The 19000-nt window shown below is 43.4% G+C and overlaps 1 protein-coding gene across 1 annotated transcript in view; it reads right to left on the reverse strand.

Moving 5' to 3' along the window:
• LOC137334736 (synapsin-3-like) overlaps window positions 1–19000 on the reverse strand; it is a 202772-nt gene that overhangs the window by 146855 nt on the left and 36917 nt on the right. Inside the window, exon 3 of the mRNA XM_067999649.1 lies at window positions 3486–3577. Coding sequence (XP_067855750.1) covers window positions 3486–3577 — 92 coding nt within the window. The remainder of the gene's footprint in view (window positions 1–3485; window positions 3578–19000) is intronic.

Raw genomic sequence — 19000 nt, forward strand, 5'->3', positions numbered from 1 at the left:
CCCTTACTCAGTGCATTGTAACAGCAAAGAGCTATTCCCAAGTGCACTGAAACAGCACAGAGCCCTTCCCCAGTACACTGTACCTCACTGCACCAAGCCCTTCCCCAATGATCTGTAACTCACTGCACGGTGCCCTTCCCCAGTGCACTGTAACAGCTCAGAGCACAGGGCTCTTCCCCAGTGTACTGTAACTCATTGCATAGAGTCCATCCACAGTGCACTGTAACCAACAGCAAAGAGCCCTTCCCCAATGCACTGTAATTCACAGCACAGAGATATTCCCCAATGCACTGTAATTCACAGCACAGAGATATTCCCCAATGCACTGTAATTCACAGCACAGAGATATTCCCCAATGCACTGTAATTCACAGCACAGAGCCCTTTCCCAGTACAATATAACTTGCAGTAAAGAGCCCTTTTCCAGTGCACTGTAACTCACAGCATAGAGCCCTTACTCAGTGCACTGTGACTCACTGCACAGAGCCCATCCCCAGTACATTATAACTCACTGCACAGAGCCCTTCTCTAGTGTTCTGTAACTCACTGCACAGAGCCCTTCCACACTGCACTGTAACTCATTGCATGAGCCCTTCCACAGTGCACAGTAAATCACAGCAGAGCCCTTCCCCAGTGAACTGTAACAGCTCAGGGAACTTCTCCAGTGCACTATTACTCACTGCACAGAGCCCTTTCCCAGTGTTCGGCACAGATGCCGTCCCCGGTGCACTGCAACTCACTGCAAAAGCCTTCCCCCAGTGCACTGTTACTCACTCCACAGAGCCCTTCCTCAGTGCTCTGTAACTCACAGCATAGAGTTCTTCCCCAGTGCACTGTAACTCACTGCATAGAGCCTTTTCCCACTGCACTGTAAGAGCACAGAGCCCTACCCCAGTGCAATATGACTCACTGCACAGAGCCCTTCCCCAGTGGACTGTAACTCACTGAACAGAGCCCTTCCCCAGTGCACTGTAACTCACTGCACAGAGCCCTTCCCTGGTGCACTGTATCTCACTGCACAGAGCCCTCCCCCAGCGCTCGGTAACTCACAGCACAGAGCCAATCTCCAGTGCACTGTAAGTTATAGCACATAGCCCTCCCCCAGTGCACTGTAACAGCACAGAGCCCATCCCTAGTGCACTGTAACTCAATGCACAGAGCCCATCCCTAGTGCACCATAACTTATTGCACAGAGCCCATCCCTAGTGCACCATAACTTATTGCACAGAGCCCATCCCTAGTGCACCATAACTTATTGCACAGAGCCCATCCCCAATGGACTGTAACTTACTGCAGGGAGCCCATCCTCAATGCTCTGTAACTCACAGCACAGAACCCATCTCCAGTGCACAGTCACAGCATAGAGCCCTTCCCCATGTTCTATCACTCACAGTACCAAGCGCTTCCCCAGTGCACTATAACTCATTGCAGAGCTCTTCCCCAGTGCACTGGAACTCACTGCAAAGAACCCTTCCCCAGTGCACTATAACTCATATCACTGATTCATTCCCCAGTGCACTATAACTCATTGCAGAGCTCTTCCGCAGTGCACTGGAACTCACTGCAAAGAACCCTTCCCCAGTGCACTATAACTCATATCACTGATTCATTCCCCAGGGCACTGTAACTCACTGCACAAAGCCCTGCCCCAGTGCATAGTAACTAACAGCACAGTTCCCTTCCCCAGTGCATTATAAGCTCACATCACAGAGTCCTTCCCCAGTATTTTATAACTCACTGCAGAGCCATTCCCCAGTGCATTGTAACTCACTGTGCAGAGCCCTTCCCCAGTGTTCTGTAGCTCACTGTACAGAGCCCTTCCCCAGTGTTCTGTAGCTCACTGTACAGAGCCCTTCCTCAGTGCACTGTAACAGCACGGAGCCCTTCCCCACACCACCATAATAGCATTGCATTTGTTCTAATCTTGTGTTATGCTGGAAGCAATCAAAAAAAAATCCAACCTTTGTACTCTATTTAACCTTTATATCCACGTGAATGTGGGTCAACATCTGTCCAGCTCATGATGTTGCTCCAAATCCATGTGCTGATATATGTTTCTATATTTGTTTTCAGTTCAATGGCACTTGTCCAGACTTTTCTGGTGTTTTTTTTTCTTTCATTGCATTTTTTGTTTCATGGATTTGTATCGTTGTCTTAAGAATGACAAATATATGACACAACATCTCAATTCTATAGAGCTTCTCAGTTACAAAGAGACATTTCAGGCACTTTAGAGAGTCATGGAAAAAAACAGAGTTGACACCGGGCAGGAGGATGAGAGAGAAAGAAAGATGTGGGTAAAAACATAGTCAAGGAGAAGGCTACTTAAGAGGCTTTTTAAAGCAGTGAGAGACGGAAAAGCAGTGGGGTTGAGAGAGGAAGTTTCAAAGGGAGGCAGCAGAGTGATTGATGGACGGCGACTGTTGAACAAGTCTTAAGCTGGTATTGCATGGGGTGAAGCATGCATACAGGGATGGACATAAAAGTGATGCTTCTGTTTCAAACCACCAAAAGATATTTCATTTTTGTTCACAGCCATGTGTTTGAAGCTCTCACACATGATCTTGTTCCCTACCTTGTCAAAATCACCCAGCCGAGTCTGTGACAAAACACGGAATAGAATGTGTCTAACACACTGAATGAATCAGCAGATCATCTCTGGGCTTTTAGATGAATGGGTTTCTTTTTAAAACCACATTGTTCTTTTACACCAGGAAGCTGGCTCTTGGTCTTGAAGGACCACCACCTTGAGAAAACATGTTTGGCAATTGTTTTTGTCATGTGATGGACAAGGGCAAGACTGTATCATTATCATCTTTACGACATTACAAGTGAGTGCTGTGTCTCAGCACAATTCAGGTCAAAACTTCACACGTTTGACAATAGTGCCCCTTGATAGTTTCCAGGTGGTCCCGCTGCATTGGAAGGTTAGCCAATACAGTCATTACTGCTTGCATTGATTCACTGTAATAAGGAATTGTTTGGAGTGAGCCAAGCTTGGCAATTGGTTGTTTACCAGAAAGAATGACAGTAAAAAAAATTATCTTTTGAAATTGTTGTGCGATCATATTTAGGAACATAGGAACAGAAGTAGGCCATTCAGCCGCTCGAGCCTGTTCACCAATCAATTAGAGCATGGATGATCTATTATTTTATTAAATCATTTTATTAATTCCGTTATTTTGGCCTCTCATGCCCAGATCTTACCAATCGGGGCACAGCACTCAAGACAATGCACAGAAATCCATCTAATCCTTTAAAATGCAAGAAGGCATTCCATAGTATTTAATAATAACCTGCATCATGCAGTCAATTTTTTTTTTAAACTCATAAAAGACATTCGGAACCTTTTTTTAGGATCTTCTCCCTTTCCTACTGGGGTACAGTTAGCTGGTTGTCAGTTAGGGTGTTGTTTAACATGCACAGCTCTTTTGTAGGAATCCCCTCCAAAACAAGCCTCTAAGAAATGAGTTTGCATTGCCCTACCTGACCACCTTAGTTCCATTCCGGATCAGCTGCATGTCGATCATACATCCCCCATTCACGTAGGCGGCCAGATTCAATTCTGAGAACTCTGCCTGTGTTAATAATTGTAGGAAATAGCGATGAGTTTTAGTGTACCCTTTTATACTATACCCACAGAGCTAATATAGGTAGCTGCAAATCCCACAGCATGAAAGCAAAAGATTAATTGTTAAATAAGTAAACTGTAACACCTTGACTGGGGACAAATGAGCTGGACAATGTTAGGATGGTTGATTAGGTTCTGTTCAACCGCATTGCATTCAGCCCATCTTGTGCTTGAAGAAACATGGTCATTCTTTTTTTAAAAATAAATTCAGGATTCCACGTCAGTAGCAAATTGCTAAGCCAAGAGGTGGTGGGACTGAGGTTTGTGATAGCAACTGCCTTCAGGGTATGAGCTTTTGACCTCAATACTGCCACCAGAGGAGCCAATGAGGTGAAAGAAAAAGGAACAGAAGGCAAGATACCAGGGATCACTCTCCTGCATCTTCACGACCAATTGAAGAGCATCAATGGCAGGCCTTGGACCAATCCACCAGGCTGATATTATAAGCTGCGTGCACATGTGGGGACAAGGAAAGCATGAACATTAAGAGGGAAAAAAAAAGAGGTGTGATGACTTTAATACCTCATTAGCAACAGGCAGTAAACGAGTATATAGGACTGTTCACAGGCCGCTTAATGCTCACATGAAGGTTCCTACAAATCATGAGCAGGTTGGTGATAATCATCCCCTATTTTTGATTTTTCACATTGTTGGAATCTTTTATGAGTTGGCTTTACCATCCAGAGGATAGAAAATAGATTGAACTCGATTGACTCGCATGACTCTGAACTGGTCACCTCCCCAGAATTTATACAAGACCTTTCCCCACAGGTACTCAGTATGCCAGGCAGCATCAAATTCCAATCTGAATGTACAGCATGATACGTGTCAGAGTGGAAACCAGCTGGAATTCGACATGAAGCGTTTCACAACTGCTAAAAACCAGCAGCAGGTTGCAAGGTTTCCTGTTTCACTTTGTTTCTTCATTTTTCCCCAAGGTGGAGACCCCTCACCATTCTCTCCCAATTGGACACAGTAAAAACATGTTTATTCTCACATTTAAGTTGACTCTGGACTGCAAATGGTTACAGTGCACATCACTAGAAGCCTAGAAACAGGGAGGTGAAAAGAGTAATATAATAATCTCAATAAACCAGATGTAACATGATCTCTGGTGCACAGATGACACTACAAACTGCTGTAGGTTCCCTTTCATTTATTATAAATCCTGGTGAGTCCTTGCTGTGTCACTTCCTCACAATATAAATGTGTCTAACATTTGCCCGTAACATATATGGGATTCACTATTCCTCTCTAATGTACACAGGTTCAGCCGTTCCCCTGTAATATGTACAGTGTCTATTATTCTTTGAAATATACACAGAGATTGTGATTCCCCTATAATACGTTCAGTTTTTGCTATTCCCCTTCACATAAAGTGAGATAAAACTAGTTATAAGTTTGGGTTAAAACACACTATAACTTCAGTTATAGGCTTAAATGATATGATCTGCCATAACTCCTGCCTCCTGAAAAACAATTGAATTAAGTCCATGCTCTATTCACAGTGCAGTACATGGTCTAGCCCACATGCTATTCCAGTACGTCACACACTTGCATCCATCAATTATTCACTGAATGCCTTCCGTGGCAGAGTAGCTGGTACTTAACAGCACGACAAACTGTCCTGGTGATGGAGGATGTGGTATATGAGAGCAGGTCAGGTGTTGATGGTGGATGTGCTGCCATTTGTTTGGCTTACACTACAAATGGATAAAAACTAGATAGAAACTTTCCACATATTGGTCTATCTCTCTTGTATAATGATTCTTTCAGTGCAAGGGTAATTGGGCTGTCTTCTTACACTTTCATTAGTCACAGTGTCAAGTCCTGGCAGAGAGCATGTCACATACCTGCCAACCAAATGTGTGATAATTGCCATCTGTTTACTCCCTGCTTGGCACAGCCTACTTCTGGAGAAGCTGATTCCACACTGTCCACCAAAGAAACAGACCCCCTTGATCTGATCTCAGCAGGTGATGGAGCCGTGGAGGCGTCTGAATCCCTTTTGGCTGCCTTCCAACAGGACACATGGATATGTATCATAGTATGACACAGCACAGGAGGAGGCCATTCGGCCCATCATGCCTGTGCTGGCTCTTTGAAAGAGCTGTCCAATCAGTTCCATTCCCCTGCCCTTTCCCCATACCTCTGCAAATTTTTTCCCTTCAAATATTTATCTAATTCCCTTTTGAAAGTTACTAATGAATCTGCTTCCATCACCCTTTCAGGCAGTGCATTCCAGGTCATCACAACTCACTGTGTAAAAAAATGTTTCCTCATGCCTCTGGCTCTTTTGCCGCTGATCACCTTCAGTCTGTGACCTCTGCTTACCAACCCTTCTGCCACAGGAAACAATTTCTCCTTATTTACTCTGTCAAAACCGTTCATGATTTTGAACACCTCAATCAAATCTCCCCTTAACCTTCTCTGTTCTAAGGAGAACAACCCCAGCTTCTCCAATCTCTCCACATAACTGAAGTACCTCATCCCTGGTACCATTCTAGTAAATCTGGTACCATTCTAGTGAATCTCTCGACACCCTCTCTAAGGCCTTGACATCCTTCCTAAAGTGTGGTGCCCAGAATTTAACATAATACTCCAGCTGAGGCCTAACCAGTGTTTTATAAAGGTTTAGCATAACTTCTTTGCTTTTGTACTCTATGCTTCAATTAATAAATAATTTTACAACACCAAGTAAAATTGTTTACAATTGTCAACCCCAGTCCATCACCGGCATCTCCACATCAATTAATAAAGCCCAGGATTCCATACGCTTTCTTAACAGGCTTCTCATCTTGTCCTGCCACCTTCAAAGATTTGTGCGCATACACTTCCAGGTCTCTCTGTTTCTGCACTCCCTTTAAAATTGTACCATTTAGTTTATATTGCCTTTCCTCTTTCTCCCTACCAAAATGTATCACTACCACTATATCAAGTGGTAGGGCGAAAATTAAAAAAGAATCAGATATGTGGCACTTATTGTCTTTATCCTCCCTGGCCAATGCGAGTGAGGTTCATTAAATGATTGTGTCTGAATAATGCTAAGTACTGGTCACAGAATGGCCAATCTGGTTTCCTACAATACTCAGTGCACCTAGTGGCAGAGTTTTAGAAATACATGGAAGTAACAACACGGAAACAGGCCATTCAGCCCAACTAGTCCATGTCAGCGTTTACCCTCCATACATGCATGAAGCAGGGAAGCTTGATCTGGTGGTAGTGGTGCTTCCATGGTGATCTAGTGTGGAAGATGGTAGTTGTCCAATGGCCACAGTGTGATGCTGCATCCATCTAATCTGTGGGTTGTAATTGATACTCACTATGCTTTTAATCAGTTAATGGGAGGCTGAGATTGTGCTGTGGGAATGAGCTCCCTATGAATTTTTCCTTCCTTTTCTGCAATCCGTAGCAATTAAATTGAGATTTGCGATTCAAATTCAGTCAAGATAAATAGGAGTGGAAGATGGAATAAAGAATGAAAAGAAACTCCACATACAGGTAATGTACTCCAAAGTGTGGCAAATGTACACATCAGTAAAACCATTTATAGTGCAAGCCAAACAAATGCTATTTCTTCCATCATCAACACCCAGTCTGTCCTGCCCTCAAATACCTAATCCTCCATCACCAGAACAGTCAGTTGCGCTGTTAAATACCAGAGTCCTCCACAGATACTTTCTCAGGATATCTAACTCAGCTGACCTACTCTTCTTGTACCATTTATACTATCTAACCTAGTCTATCTAATTTTACCTAAGTATCAACTCACTCTAGGTAATGTACCTAACTTAATTCACAGTTAAACAAGTTCTGTGTTTTCTGAGGGCTGGAGTCAGATGATTATTTAACCCCAATTGTTCCAGTAAATTGCCCTCAGAAATCCATGAAGATAAGCTTACACTTAATGAGGATCGTACAAGTTTATGTTGTGACTCCTTTTTCTGACAAACGTTGTAATTACTCATGAACAAATTCCAAGCTCAATGCATCCATTGGATAGTTTTGATCTGTTTCTATTACATTCTTACATCAGTCTACAATAAGGAACTCTCTGGCTGAATCATTAACACATTCACCTTCTAGCACTTTCTGGACTGAGTCCGGTTCCCATTTCAGCCATATTACTGACATCCCAGTAGGATTAAAAACTGCAGTAAGGGCAGCTGTCACCAAAGATGTCAGGAGAAATGACATCAGCTTTGACTGAGATCAGGAGGGATAGGGAGTGACTAAATTTGCAACCTCATTGTTACTAGAGTGACTTGTGCTTACTTTAACTGTTTGAGAACTTTCCTGAGATCAGAATTTAATTTTTCTTTCACATATTTATTGTTTTACCAACACCACACGCCATGCCAGCAAAGTGGAGAGGTAAGCAACATAGTAACATACTAATAATTTCAGGTGAGAGAAGACCATCAGCCCATCCAGCCCACCTATCCGCAGTATTCCCTTGGTGCATTTTTAATAACCCTGAATCCCATTTGTTGGCTACAACCTGTCTTAAAACCCATTAAGAGTTCTGTTCCACCACCCATGCCGGTATTCGGTTACACATAATTACCATCCTTTTGGTAAAAAAACGCTCTTTCTGCATTTCCCATTTTCTTTTGCTGTCCTTAATTTGTAAATATGACCATTTGCACATAAATTCTGTACATGGAAAAAAAGCTTACTTGGATCCAATTTGTTCAAAACTTTCATAATTTTAAACATTTCTAACACATCCCTTCTCAGTCTGCTCTTTTCAAGAGAGAAAAAACACAGGGTAGTCAATCTTTCCTCATGTCGTTCCCTTAAATTTTGGGATCAACCACGTAGCCTTTCCCTGTACCCCCTCCAATAACTGAAAACTCTTCTTGAAATAGGGACACCAAAACTGCATGCAGTACTCCAGCTATGGTCTCACCCAGGCCAAATACAGTTTTAAAATGACCTCTCTGGATTTATATGTCATACACCTTGCTATGCATCACAAGATTGTTTGCTATTTTTAGCAGCCGGGTAACATTGTGCTGATGGTTTTAGTGATCTCTCCACTAAAACCACAAAATCTCTTTCCTGCTTCGATACCTCGAATACATTCCCATTTAGCACATAATCCACATCAATCTTCCATCTGCTAAATCTCAACGTTACATTTCCCTGTATTAAATTATATCTGCCATTTCTCTGCCCACTGATCGAGCATGTCAGGATCTCTTTGAATTTGTGCGTATTTGCCACTACACCCAATTTGGTATTGTCTGCAAATATGGGCATTTTGGAGACAAATGCTTCTTCTAAATCATGGATAAAAATTATAAACATGTGCAGCCACAACAATGAATCTTGTTAAACTCCAGTGGTAACTGGTTGCCAACCAGATACCTGCCCCTGGACTACCACTTGTTGTTGTCTACCAACCAACCATTTGCCAATCCATTTTATTACATTCCCACCTATCCCATGGGCTTGGACCTTATGTAGCGGCTTATTATGTAGGACAGTGTCAAATGCCTTCCTGAAATCCTGGTAGATAACATCCACTGTCTCTCCCCTATCTACTAGGTCTGTCCATCTCCTCAAAGAAATCCAATAAATTAATGAAGCATGGCCGTCCATTTCTAAAACCATGTTGACTGTCTTGGATTAATGCATGGCTTTCAAGGGCTCCCTTATGTTATCCCTCATAATACTTTCAAACACTTTCCCAACAGTGTAAGCAAGGCATACAGGTCTATAATTGGATAGTTCACCCGCTACCCGCAACTTTTTTTTGAAGGTGGAAGTCACATTCGCTATTTTCCAATCCTCTAGGATTTGGCCTGAGTCCAGTGAACTCTGAAAAATATCCTCGAGTTATTTACTCCCAGACCCAACTACTGTCTCTGTGTAACTGGCTGCTGGCAGGTTGTGTATGAAAAGCCTTAGAAAGCCGTGGGCATTCCTTCCCCTCTTATTCCAAGGGTATTAAGGGTCATGGAACCAAGGCGGGTAGATGGAGTTATGATCTAATTGAATGGAGGTACAGGCTCGAAGGGCTGAATGGCCTACACCTGTTGCTATGTTCCTTCCACACCCATTCAAACTCATGAGGTATTGTCTAGTCTGGGCTTGGCTCTTCTGCCCAGGACATCATGTCTATGGTCCAGAATTCACTGCAGTGCTAACCATGCCGGTGAACTGCCATCTTAACATGCCATGGCACAGCGAATGGGAACTCTGAGCTTGGTGTTAGCTAACATCAGAATGTCACTGCGAACTTGGTCAGATAAAATGGGAGGTTTTAATGGAGACATTTAATTAGTTACTTTAAACAGATGTTTTTAACCAGCATCATATTACCACATAAAAACATCTGACATTAGAAATAATTGAAAGGTTGTAAACTAACCCAGCACACAGTAAGAGCCACAGTATGATTTGCCAAAATGATGCCTGGGTTGGTTGTCTGAATTCTTTAGCATAATTAGCCTCAACCTCCTTTCCACTGTGTGTTGCTACAGGACGGTAACATGTCACGCAAAAGGGTTAGATTCCGGAAACCCTCCTGATTAAGACTGCTAATAGACTGAATGTCTGGCCTTTTATTTAGCGAGATCAGACAGGGTGTGGGCCCCACCAGGATTCATTAAGAGGGCCAGATGTCCTACATTACCAATTTGACGTCTTCAATTTCACTTAATTGAAGGTTCCGTCCATTCTATTTATTTAATGGGCAAGGAACAGGCCCAACACTCACAGACACACATACATCCTGAAGTAATTCCCACATCCCCAGTATCAGCTTTGTACGCATGTAAATAGTTCAAAAATGTAATAACTCCATTTGAGGATTAACAACCTATCTGTTCCTACATTTCACTGTAGTTTCATAACAATGTGAAGATACTCATTCTAGTGTAACATGGGTACTTTTGTTTTGTGTGGAATAACACAGGTGAAGCATGTCAGAAGGGGCAAAGCCATTTTCCCCCTCTACCTCCTCCAGTTCTTTTTCCGCTGGGATTTGGTTTAATGTCCACCGGCAACTATTTTGGCACCTCACCCAAGTAGCCATGCCTCATGTGAATCCTAGACAATGAGCAGTCTGTGGGCTATTCACCATAGAATATATCACAGCCAAGTCTGACTCTGTCTTTACTCAATGCTCATATGCAACTACTTTCCAGGGCCAGTGTTGGGAGTAGGAACCCTAGCTGATTATTCCTCTCACTTGTTCAAGGCTCTGGGACCTTCTGGGCCGGTATGGTTCAGTGCCACATTAGGTTGTGCATTATCTACTCAAGGAAATTGCATGTCTCTCTCCACCCCCCACCACCACACCCACCCCCCCGGCCATTTTTTTTCTCTGCTCCCCGCTGAAGGAGCTGACTCTCTCTGGGTATGGTTTTGCAGTACTGGCCACTCTCACTGATGCAGCCATTCTTCATCTGTGAGACTAGACAGTGACTGTGAGCAGGCTGTTTCAGCAACTGAGCCTGATCTGTTCTTAATCATCATCTAAATTTTCAGCAGGGTCTCTGGTTAACAGCCAGGAGCAAGAACATTTGGGTTGTTTTGTCCCCTGTTTCCTTGTCCTGCGATATTGACACTAGCTGTAATGCTCCATTTCAGATCAGCTGAGTTGCACCAGTGTAGGATTGAGCCTGGGGATCTTCGAACTGCAGCAAGGCAATGCCTGAAGCATTTAGCCATCAGAGAAGCTAAAAGCATTCTTTCTAATTTTTTGTTGACGATTGGTGTCGGTGCCAAGATATCCGCTGTTAGAGACTATTGCTGTGGTCTCCTCTCTAAGAAGCTGCAGCTCTACCCTCTAAACCCAAATTACAGTTCTGTTCTGTCCTGAGGAGAAATGGATGTGATGAGCAGTGGCAACTGCAGGCAGCTGGAGGAAACTGGCTTGAAGGCATTGAATCTAGCTCTCAAAGGGCAGTCTGCTCACTGTAATTGCAAGATGCCACGGTTTTGGGTCTGTTCAGAGCTGACTGGATTTGTGCAGAGATCTGGCTCACTGTAAAATAATCACATTATTTTATTTATATTTTCACTCCTCACTATTTATTAAAATTATCCTTCCCCTTCCTCAGAGTACCTAGTAATCAGTCGGAATTATAATTCCTTCTGAAAGGAAAGCAGTTTCCAACTTAGTTGCTAAAATACTGTTTCTGACTGAGACACTGATCTCTTGCAGCTCCAGCATGCCTAAACACAATAGAAGTGGCTGGAAGCGTGTTGTACAATTAATAGATGGATATAAGTGTGCAATACACTGGGATACTATGAGGACCAGACCATGCAGTGGACTGAGGGTGGTGCGTGGGCTTTTCAATTACAACAAGATTGTTTTGCTGGAGGCAGGAGTCATGACAGACCGTGTCATCGAAGTCTATTTATTTAACATTCTTCTATTTGTTAATTAAGAGAGTTTGCAGATTGAGTTTTGTGGATGCAAATGATGGAGCAGGAGAAAGGAAGGAGCGAAAGAGAGCAAATTAAAAATAAAGTTAAGAAAATGAAAGAATGGGCAAATGGAAAAAGGCTCTCATCTGGTAATGGTTAGGTTCAATGAAATCTCATTATAGTAGATTACCCTGATGATGCACATGAACCTCATGCTTTCAAGATAAAAGGTTGGAATATTGCTAATGGGACATATTCCCACTTTTTGCACTGTGTCACGATCAGAAATTCCAAGATCCTGGTATGGTACAGATTAGGTGCAGAACAAAGATTCTATTACCACATTCTAAAATGTGCCGTAACCTGAAGCTCAGAAGAGCATCCCCTTAATTCACTGCAAATTTTCCACTGCCCACAAAAGACGTGCCCGTGGCTTCTCTAAACAAGGCTGACAATTTATGCTGCAGACTCATGCCTAGATGGAACTGGGTCAAGACTACCCCAAGCTCACCTCACCTAGAACCCTAACAACTTGCAGAGAGTAGAGAGATTCATCCCATCAGTCTGTTTTGGAAGTAAACCTAGGTCTAAAGTGTGAATGTAAGGAATCTTACAACACCAGGTTATAGTCCAACTGTTTTATTTGAAAATCACAAGCTTTCGGAGGCTTTCTCCTTCGTCAGGTGAGCAAGTGTGGGATTCCGTGGAAGATTACCACATTTATAGTCAGAGAACAATACCTGGTGATTACAGATAATCTTTCCAACTGCCCGTTGTCAAGGCAATCAAAGTGTTCAGACAGAGTGATGTTACCTACAGGACCACCGAATACACAAACGGCCAGAACAAAAAAGACAGACAGAGAGAGAGAGAGAAACATCCGAAAGGAAGAGAAAGACAGAGAATGACCCGTTGTGTTAAAAACAGATAACTTTTTTTTCGCTGGTGGGGTTACGTGTAGCGTGACATGAACCCAAGATCCCGGTTGAGGCCGTCCTCATGGGTGCGGAACTTGGCTATCAATTTCTGTTCGATGATTTTGCGTTGTCGTGTGTCTCGAAGGCCGCCTTGGAGTATGCTTACCCGAAGATCGGTGGCTGAACGTCCTTGACTGCTGAACTGTTCCCCGACTGGGAGGGAACCCTCCTGTCTGGCGATTGTTGCGCGGTGTCCGTTCATCCGTTGTCGCAGTGTCTGCATGGTCTTGCCAATGTACCATGCTCCGGGGCATCCTTTCCTGCAATGTATGAGGTAGACAACGTTTTCTACCTCATACATTGCAGGAAAGGATGCCCCGGAGCATGGTACATTGGCGAGACCATGCAGACACTGTGACAACGGATGAACGGACACCGCGCAACAATCGCCAGACAGGAGGGTTCCCTCCCAGTCGGGGAACAGTTCAGCAGTCAAGGACATTCAGCCACCGACCTTCGGGTAAGCGTTCTCCAAGGCGGCCTTCGAGACACACGACAACGCAAAATCGTCGAACAGAAATTGATAGCCAAGTTCCGCACCCATGAGGACGGCCTCAACCGGGATCTTGGGTTCATGTCACGCTACACGTAATCCCACCAGCGAAAAAAAAGTTATCTGTTTTTAACACAACGGGTCATTCTCTGTCTTTCTCTTCCTTTCGGATGTTTCTCTCTCTCTCTCTGTCTGTCTTTTTTGTTCTGGCCGTTTGTGTATTCGGTGGTCCTGTAGGTAACATCACTCTGTCTGAACACTTTGATTGCCTTGACAACGGGCAGTTGGAAAGATTATCTGTAATCACCAGGTATTGTTCTCTGACTATAAATGCGGTAATCTTCCACGGAATCCCACACTTGCTCACCTGACGAAGGAGAAAGCCTCCGAAAGCTTGTGATTTTCAAATAAAACAGTTGGACTATAACCTGGTGTTGTAAGGTTCCTTACATTTGTTAACCCCAGTCCATCACCGGCATCTCCACATAAAGTGTGAATGGATAGAGACCTAACACAGTGCACAGTCTAGTCCCTCACTTCATTGTCTTTGTAATAAAATCTTAGCTTTTGTATTCCAGCAAGCAAAGAGATTGGGGAAAAGGACATCAAGTGCTGATGTGTTTTCTGGATGAAAGTAGTGTGAACAGTTTTGAACCGAGACCTTAATGTATTGCTCCTCGCCTCAATGCAGTTGATCCAAGACAGAGCAACTTCAATTTCACACTGCTCACAACAAGCCATATTGTATTCCAGCCAAGGAAAAAATAATCAAGACACTCTGGCTTTTCTGTTTGTATTTTTATAGAATTATATAAACAGTTCTTTAGTTACCAACAGTCTCCAAACACCAAAGGATTGAAGGCTGGAGGCTTTGCATGTCCCTCCAGCTGTCTGGATGGAAGCCTGCCTTCTGATTGTTTTTATGGAAGCACACAGCAGTGCAAGAGGACCACTTGCTTCTGTCTCCCTCCTTCCCAACCACTTCTGCTCTATGGTTGAACTACAAGATCAAAAGTGGCCCCTAGAAACAAAAACACACAGGAACAGTACAGTCCAAACCCATGAAAAGCATTTTGAGAAAATGGCTCATAGCACGAGAGAACCTCCAAGGCACCAGACCTATTTAATCAAATGACACTCAGAAAAGAACAAAATATCACGTGATTTTCTGGAAACAATGCCAGCTGAGCTTGGGGGAGCCACTTAAAATGGCAAAAGAAAGAACCTCTTGGAATTGAGGCAAACAGTCATAGTTGCAAAAAACTCTCATTAGTGTCTATCATTTCTATAAGGGTGCCCTTAACCTATTTACGATCATCTCTTGACCAAACTTCAATCTTTTACAAAAACTTTATTCTGTCATTAATAATTGCCTTTTCCATGGTTAATATTTAATTCACAAACTGTTACATTACTTGTAAGTGAATAGATTTTAATTTATATATTTTGATGTGGACAGGATCCTCATTTCCCCCCACCTCACCATAAAAGACCCATACTCAGCCAGATAAGTCCTGCTTACGTTTAAACCATGGGTCCGGTAAGCTGACAGACAAAATGTTGATGGATCAGAGATCAGGACCCAGTCTCTCAACTAGAAGGATAAGGATTTTTCCCCTTGTTTCCTCTGTTAAGGTTCCTCACTTCCAATCAGTGCCTCTAGAGACAGATTGGGTGAAATCGAGAACTCACTAAGTGGGGAAACCAATAGGTGTAAATCCATATGCTAATACTCTGTGGTGTAATGCACTAGTACACCACTGGGCTGTACCACTAGGTTACCCTTCGACACATTGATTCAACAATCTAACAAATCACACAAATCTACAACAACTGAACTAGAACATGTACATTTCTATTTGCCAACTGGACAGAAGGGCAGGACAGACTAGTCAACAGACATCTTCAATGAATTTTGGTACAGTGAAAATTGCACTGTCCCATTTCACTTACTGTAACTGAATGGGATAACAATCCAGTTAAAATGATACACCTACTGTTTGAATCAAACATTTAAATAGTTCAGTCACTGAGGTATAATTCATTGAATGTAAATCAACAGAACCTGGTGCCTCCAGTTATAATCTGAGCCTACAAACTTACTGAATCTCTTAAATACACTTCTTATAAAAGCATTGGATTCCAGTTCAGTCACTGGAAGCTAGTCATGTCAGGACTATGACCATGTGGATCAGCCAGCTAGGACTACAAAGGCCTAAACTTAAAATAACTGCCTATTTCCATTAATAGTACATTATCTAAAGACAACATACCACTGAACGTCAACTTATGCTTGGAAGGTATTGGGAATGCAGTAGGTGATCACATTTTCATTTCACTTCTGAAGCCCGGGTTCAAATCCACCCACACCTGATGAAATGGGGGTCTGTTCTGTCTAATGGCTCTTGATACACTGAAACATTTTGAGGCAAACAACAAAAAGATATACTGTGACAAGATGAACTAAGAAACAAAGAAATTGGGGTTTGTTAAAGATTTGTTAATAAATAAGAATTTGTTTCCGACAAGATACATGCACAGCTGAGACCTGAGAGAAAAAGACAGCACATGCTTTGTCAAGAAATACTCTGCCTGGATCAGGATTCCATTAACCACAGATAAAAATAGCCACGCTACAGAGCTTTGTGCCATGACCCATTTAGTACATCCAGTTATCCCAATTTAACTGAGTCAAGAGAAGGAACTTCATGAAAATATTTAAAGATGATTGACTTGAATATATGCTACTGCCTGTGGTAGCATATAGACAGTAGGTCCACTGAGCAGGAAATGCTGGATAACTATAACATTTATATGTTCTGTTCAGAATTCCAAATGGGACAAATATCCCAACAGATCTCCAGAACAGGCACTGAAAAATGGGGTGGAACCCAGTTCTGCTAGGACTCCGTCCTGTGTTTTCCATCAAGCCATTTTCTGGGCGGGCGGGGGCAAGAAAAGATCTTCAACCCACCCATTCCCCGTCACATCGAGGGGATGTGTCAAGGGGAGCTCTGGGACCACTTTGGGAATTCCACTCTTTACACCCTCTGTAGATCTCAGCATAACTTACGCCAGCTGAGGTCTTCGAAACGGCCTCAAACCGTTACTAGGGATAGAGAATCAATTCTAGAAGAGATCCTGAAGAGGCTTGCTTTCTTCATTGCAAACAGAAAAACTGCAGAGAATATATTTCTTCAAGACCTTTTATCTGCTGTCGGAGCGGCATGATACCACTGTGATATTCCACCAGTAGCTCGGCACGGTCACCTCCGATGTGCCCTTGCAGGTGCGAATCACCAGGCCAATCACGCAAATGACTCTATCTCTGAGATTTAGGATGGAGCTGGCAATCCCAGGGGAGAACAAGGGTGGACTGAATGGAGATGGCCCCACCCCAGTCAGCATTTGCAAGTGGTGGGTGTGAAAGAAGTGGCCGGTGGCTGTCTCAGCAGAAGGTCACAGTAGTGAGATGGTGGTACACTTCACCACCCAGTTGCACCCCTTTTCCGCCCAATACTGCCTTTAAATGTAACAAAACTTTCCAAATGGCTTCACAGAGGTCAAAATAAACACTAAGCAGTAATAGAAAAATTAGAGTAGCTAACCAAAGGTATGGTCAGAAAGGTAAGTTTTGCTGAGAGTTTTGAAGGCGGTGAGAGGTAACAAGGCAGAGAGGTTTAAAGAGAATGTTTTACAGTGTGAACCAAGATAGTTGAAAGCTCTGTCACTGCAGGTGGAGTAGAAGAGTGGATGCAAAGGAGACCAGAGTTGGAAGAGTGGAGTGTAGGTGCTGACATGTAGACCTGGAGGAGGTTACAGAGGCAGGGAGAGGTGAGGCTAGGCAGGAATTTGTGAATAAGGACAAGGATTTTAAACTCAATGCGTTGGGAAAGCGGGGGAGGTGGGGGGGCGTGGGGGGTGGTGGTGGTGGTGGTGGTGAGCCAGTGGAAATTACTGAGGACAGGGATGATAGAGAAGCTTTCACCTTGATGAGCACAAAAGCTCATCTACTGCAGTCTCACAGCCTTCCTTTAATGCTTGTAAACTGCTGGCCAGAGCCATCCCAGGAGCAGACATATTATACAGAATCTCATCTTCAGCAATAGAATTAGGGATAGAGCCCTCTGGCAGCAGCCATTATTCATCACGAAGCAGATCATCATATCACTAAACAATGAATTCCACACAAAATGTCTCACCCTAGGCAGCCTCTGACCAGCAGGTTTGAAGCACAACGCCTGGAAACAAAGCCAGGCTGAGAGACATCAGTACGAGTATCGCCATCACCCTTTACTGCATTTGAGCTTCAGATGAATACACCTCTCCTTTAATTATTTGATGCTTTCTCCAATTTAAAAAAACCAGAACTTCGTACTTATGATCGCTAACTCATGTGTGCTGTGGTGGAGGAAATCTTGTAGGTAGAAGTGCACTACATGGACTGCAGATTTTTGGGACCAAATGTGAAAGAAAAAAGAAAGACTTGCATTTATATAGTGCATTTCACGACCTCAGGATGTTCCAAAGCGTCTTACAGCTAATGAGGTACTTTTGAAGTATAGTCACTGTTGTAATGTAGGAAAAGCGGTAGCCAATTTCTGCACAGCAAGATCCCACAAATGTGGCTCTCTAGGCACCATGGCACATAACTAAACAGCCCAAAAGACAAAATGCTTGGACACCTAGGCCTAGAAATTCGTCCGCACTGGCCTGTCGGCACAAACTCAGTATGGGGAATGACCCCTGGCCATTTTAACTCCCCGGCCTCTTTTCCGTCTCCCAGGTGAGTGTCACCCCGATCACGGTAGGAATCAGTACATGGCCGACGGGTAGGCGCGTGATTTTGGGCGGCAGGAGGCCGCAGCCGAGGACCCGCGGTCGGATACGTGCGTTGACCGCGGTGGGGGGCTCGGAGTCGATCATGGTCAGGTGGGAGAGTCCTGGGCAGTGGAGGCCTACAGCTTCCTTGTGGGGCCCACAGGAGCACTCCTGCTCCTTCTGGCCAAGGGAACTGTAAAAAATTTTAAAATCTTACTTTCTCAGCCCACTCCTGGGACTACTCCTGCCTGGTGCCAGCTTTCTCTGATCAGTCCGGCACTGGTCATGGATCTCGCAACTGCACAATATAATTGCATTGCAGTCCTAATTACTTCTTAGGTTTTGAATAATCATGAGGCCCTCGCAGCCAGAAACACGCCAGTTAAACTAGCAGCGGGAGTAAGGGTGGCGCTAACCTGGAGGGGAGGATGCTGCCTCTATTTTAACGTCCCTCCCTCCGCACATCCCATTCTTAAAATCAGCTATTATTGCTACTAATTATTATTGTGAACACAGAGATAGAAAAAAAGTGGGTAAATTATGAAACACTTGATTAGATTTGAAAAAATGAGCCAGCTGCAGAGGTAACCTCTATTAACAATATTAGGTAAAATCTTAGATCTGACCTTTTTATAAAAGAGACTTAAAAATATGACCAAAAATTATATCAACCTAAAACCTGTCGGAACTT

The sequence above is a fragment of the Heptranchias perlo genome, chromosome 18 (genome assembly GCF_035084215.1).
Source record: "Heptranchias perlo isolate sHepPer1 chromosome 18, sHepPer1.hap1, whole genome shotgun sequence".
NCBI lineage: Eukaryota > Metazoa > Chordata > Chondrichthyes > Hexanchiformes > Hexanchidae > Heptranchias > Heptranchias perlo.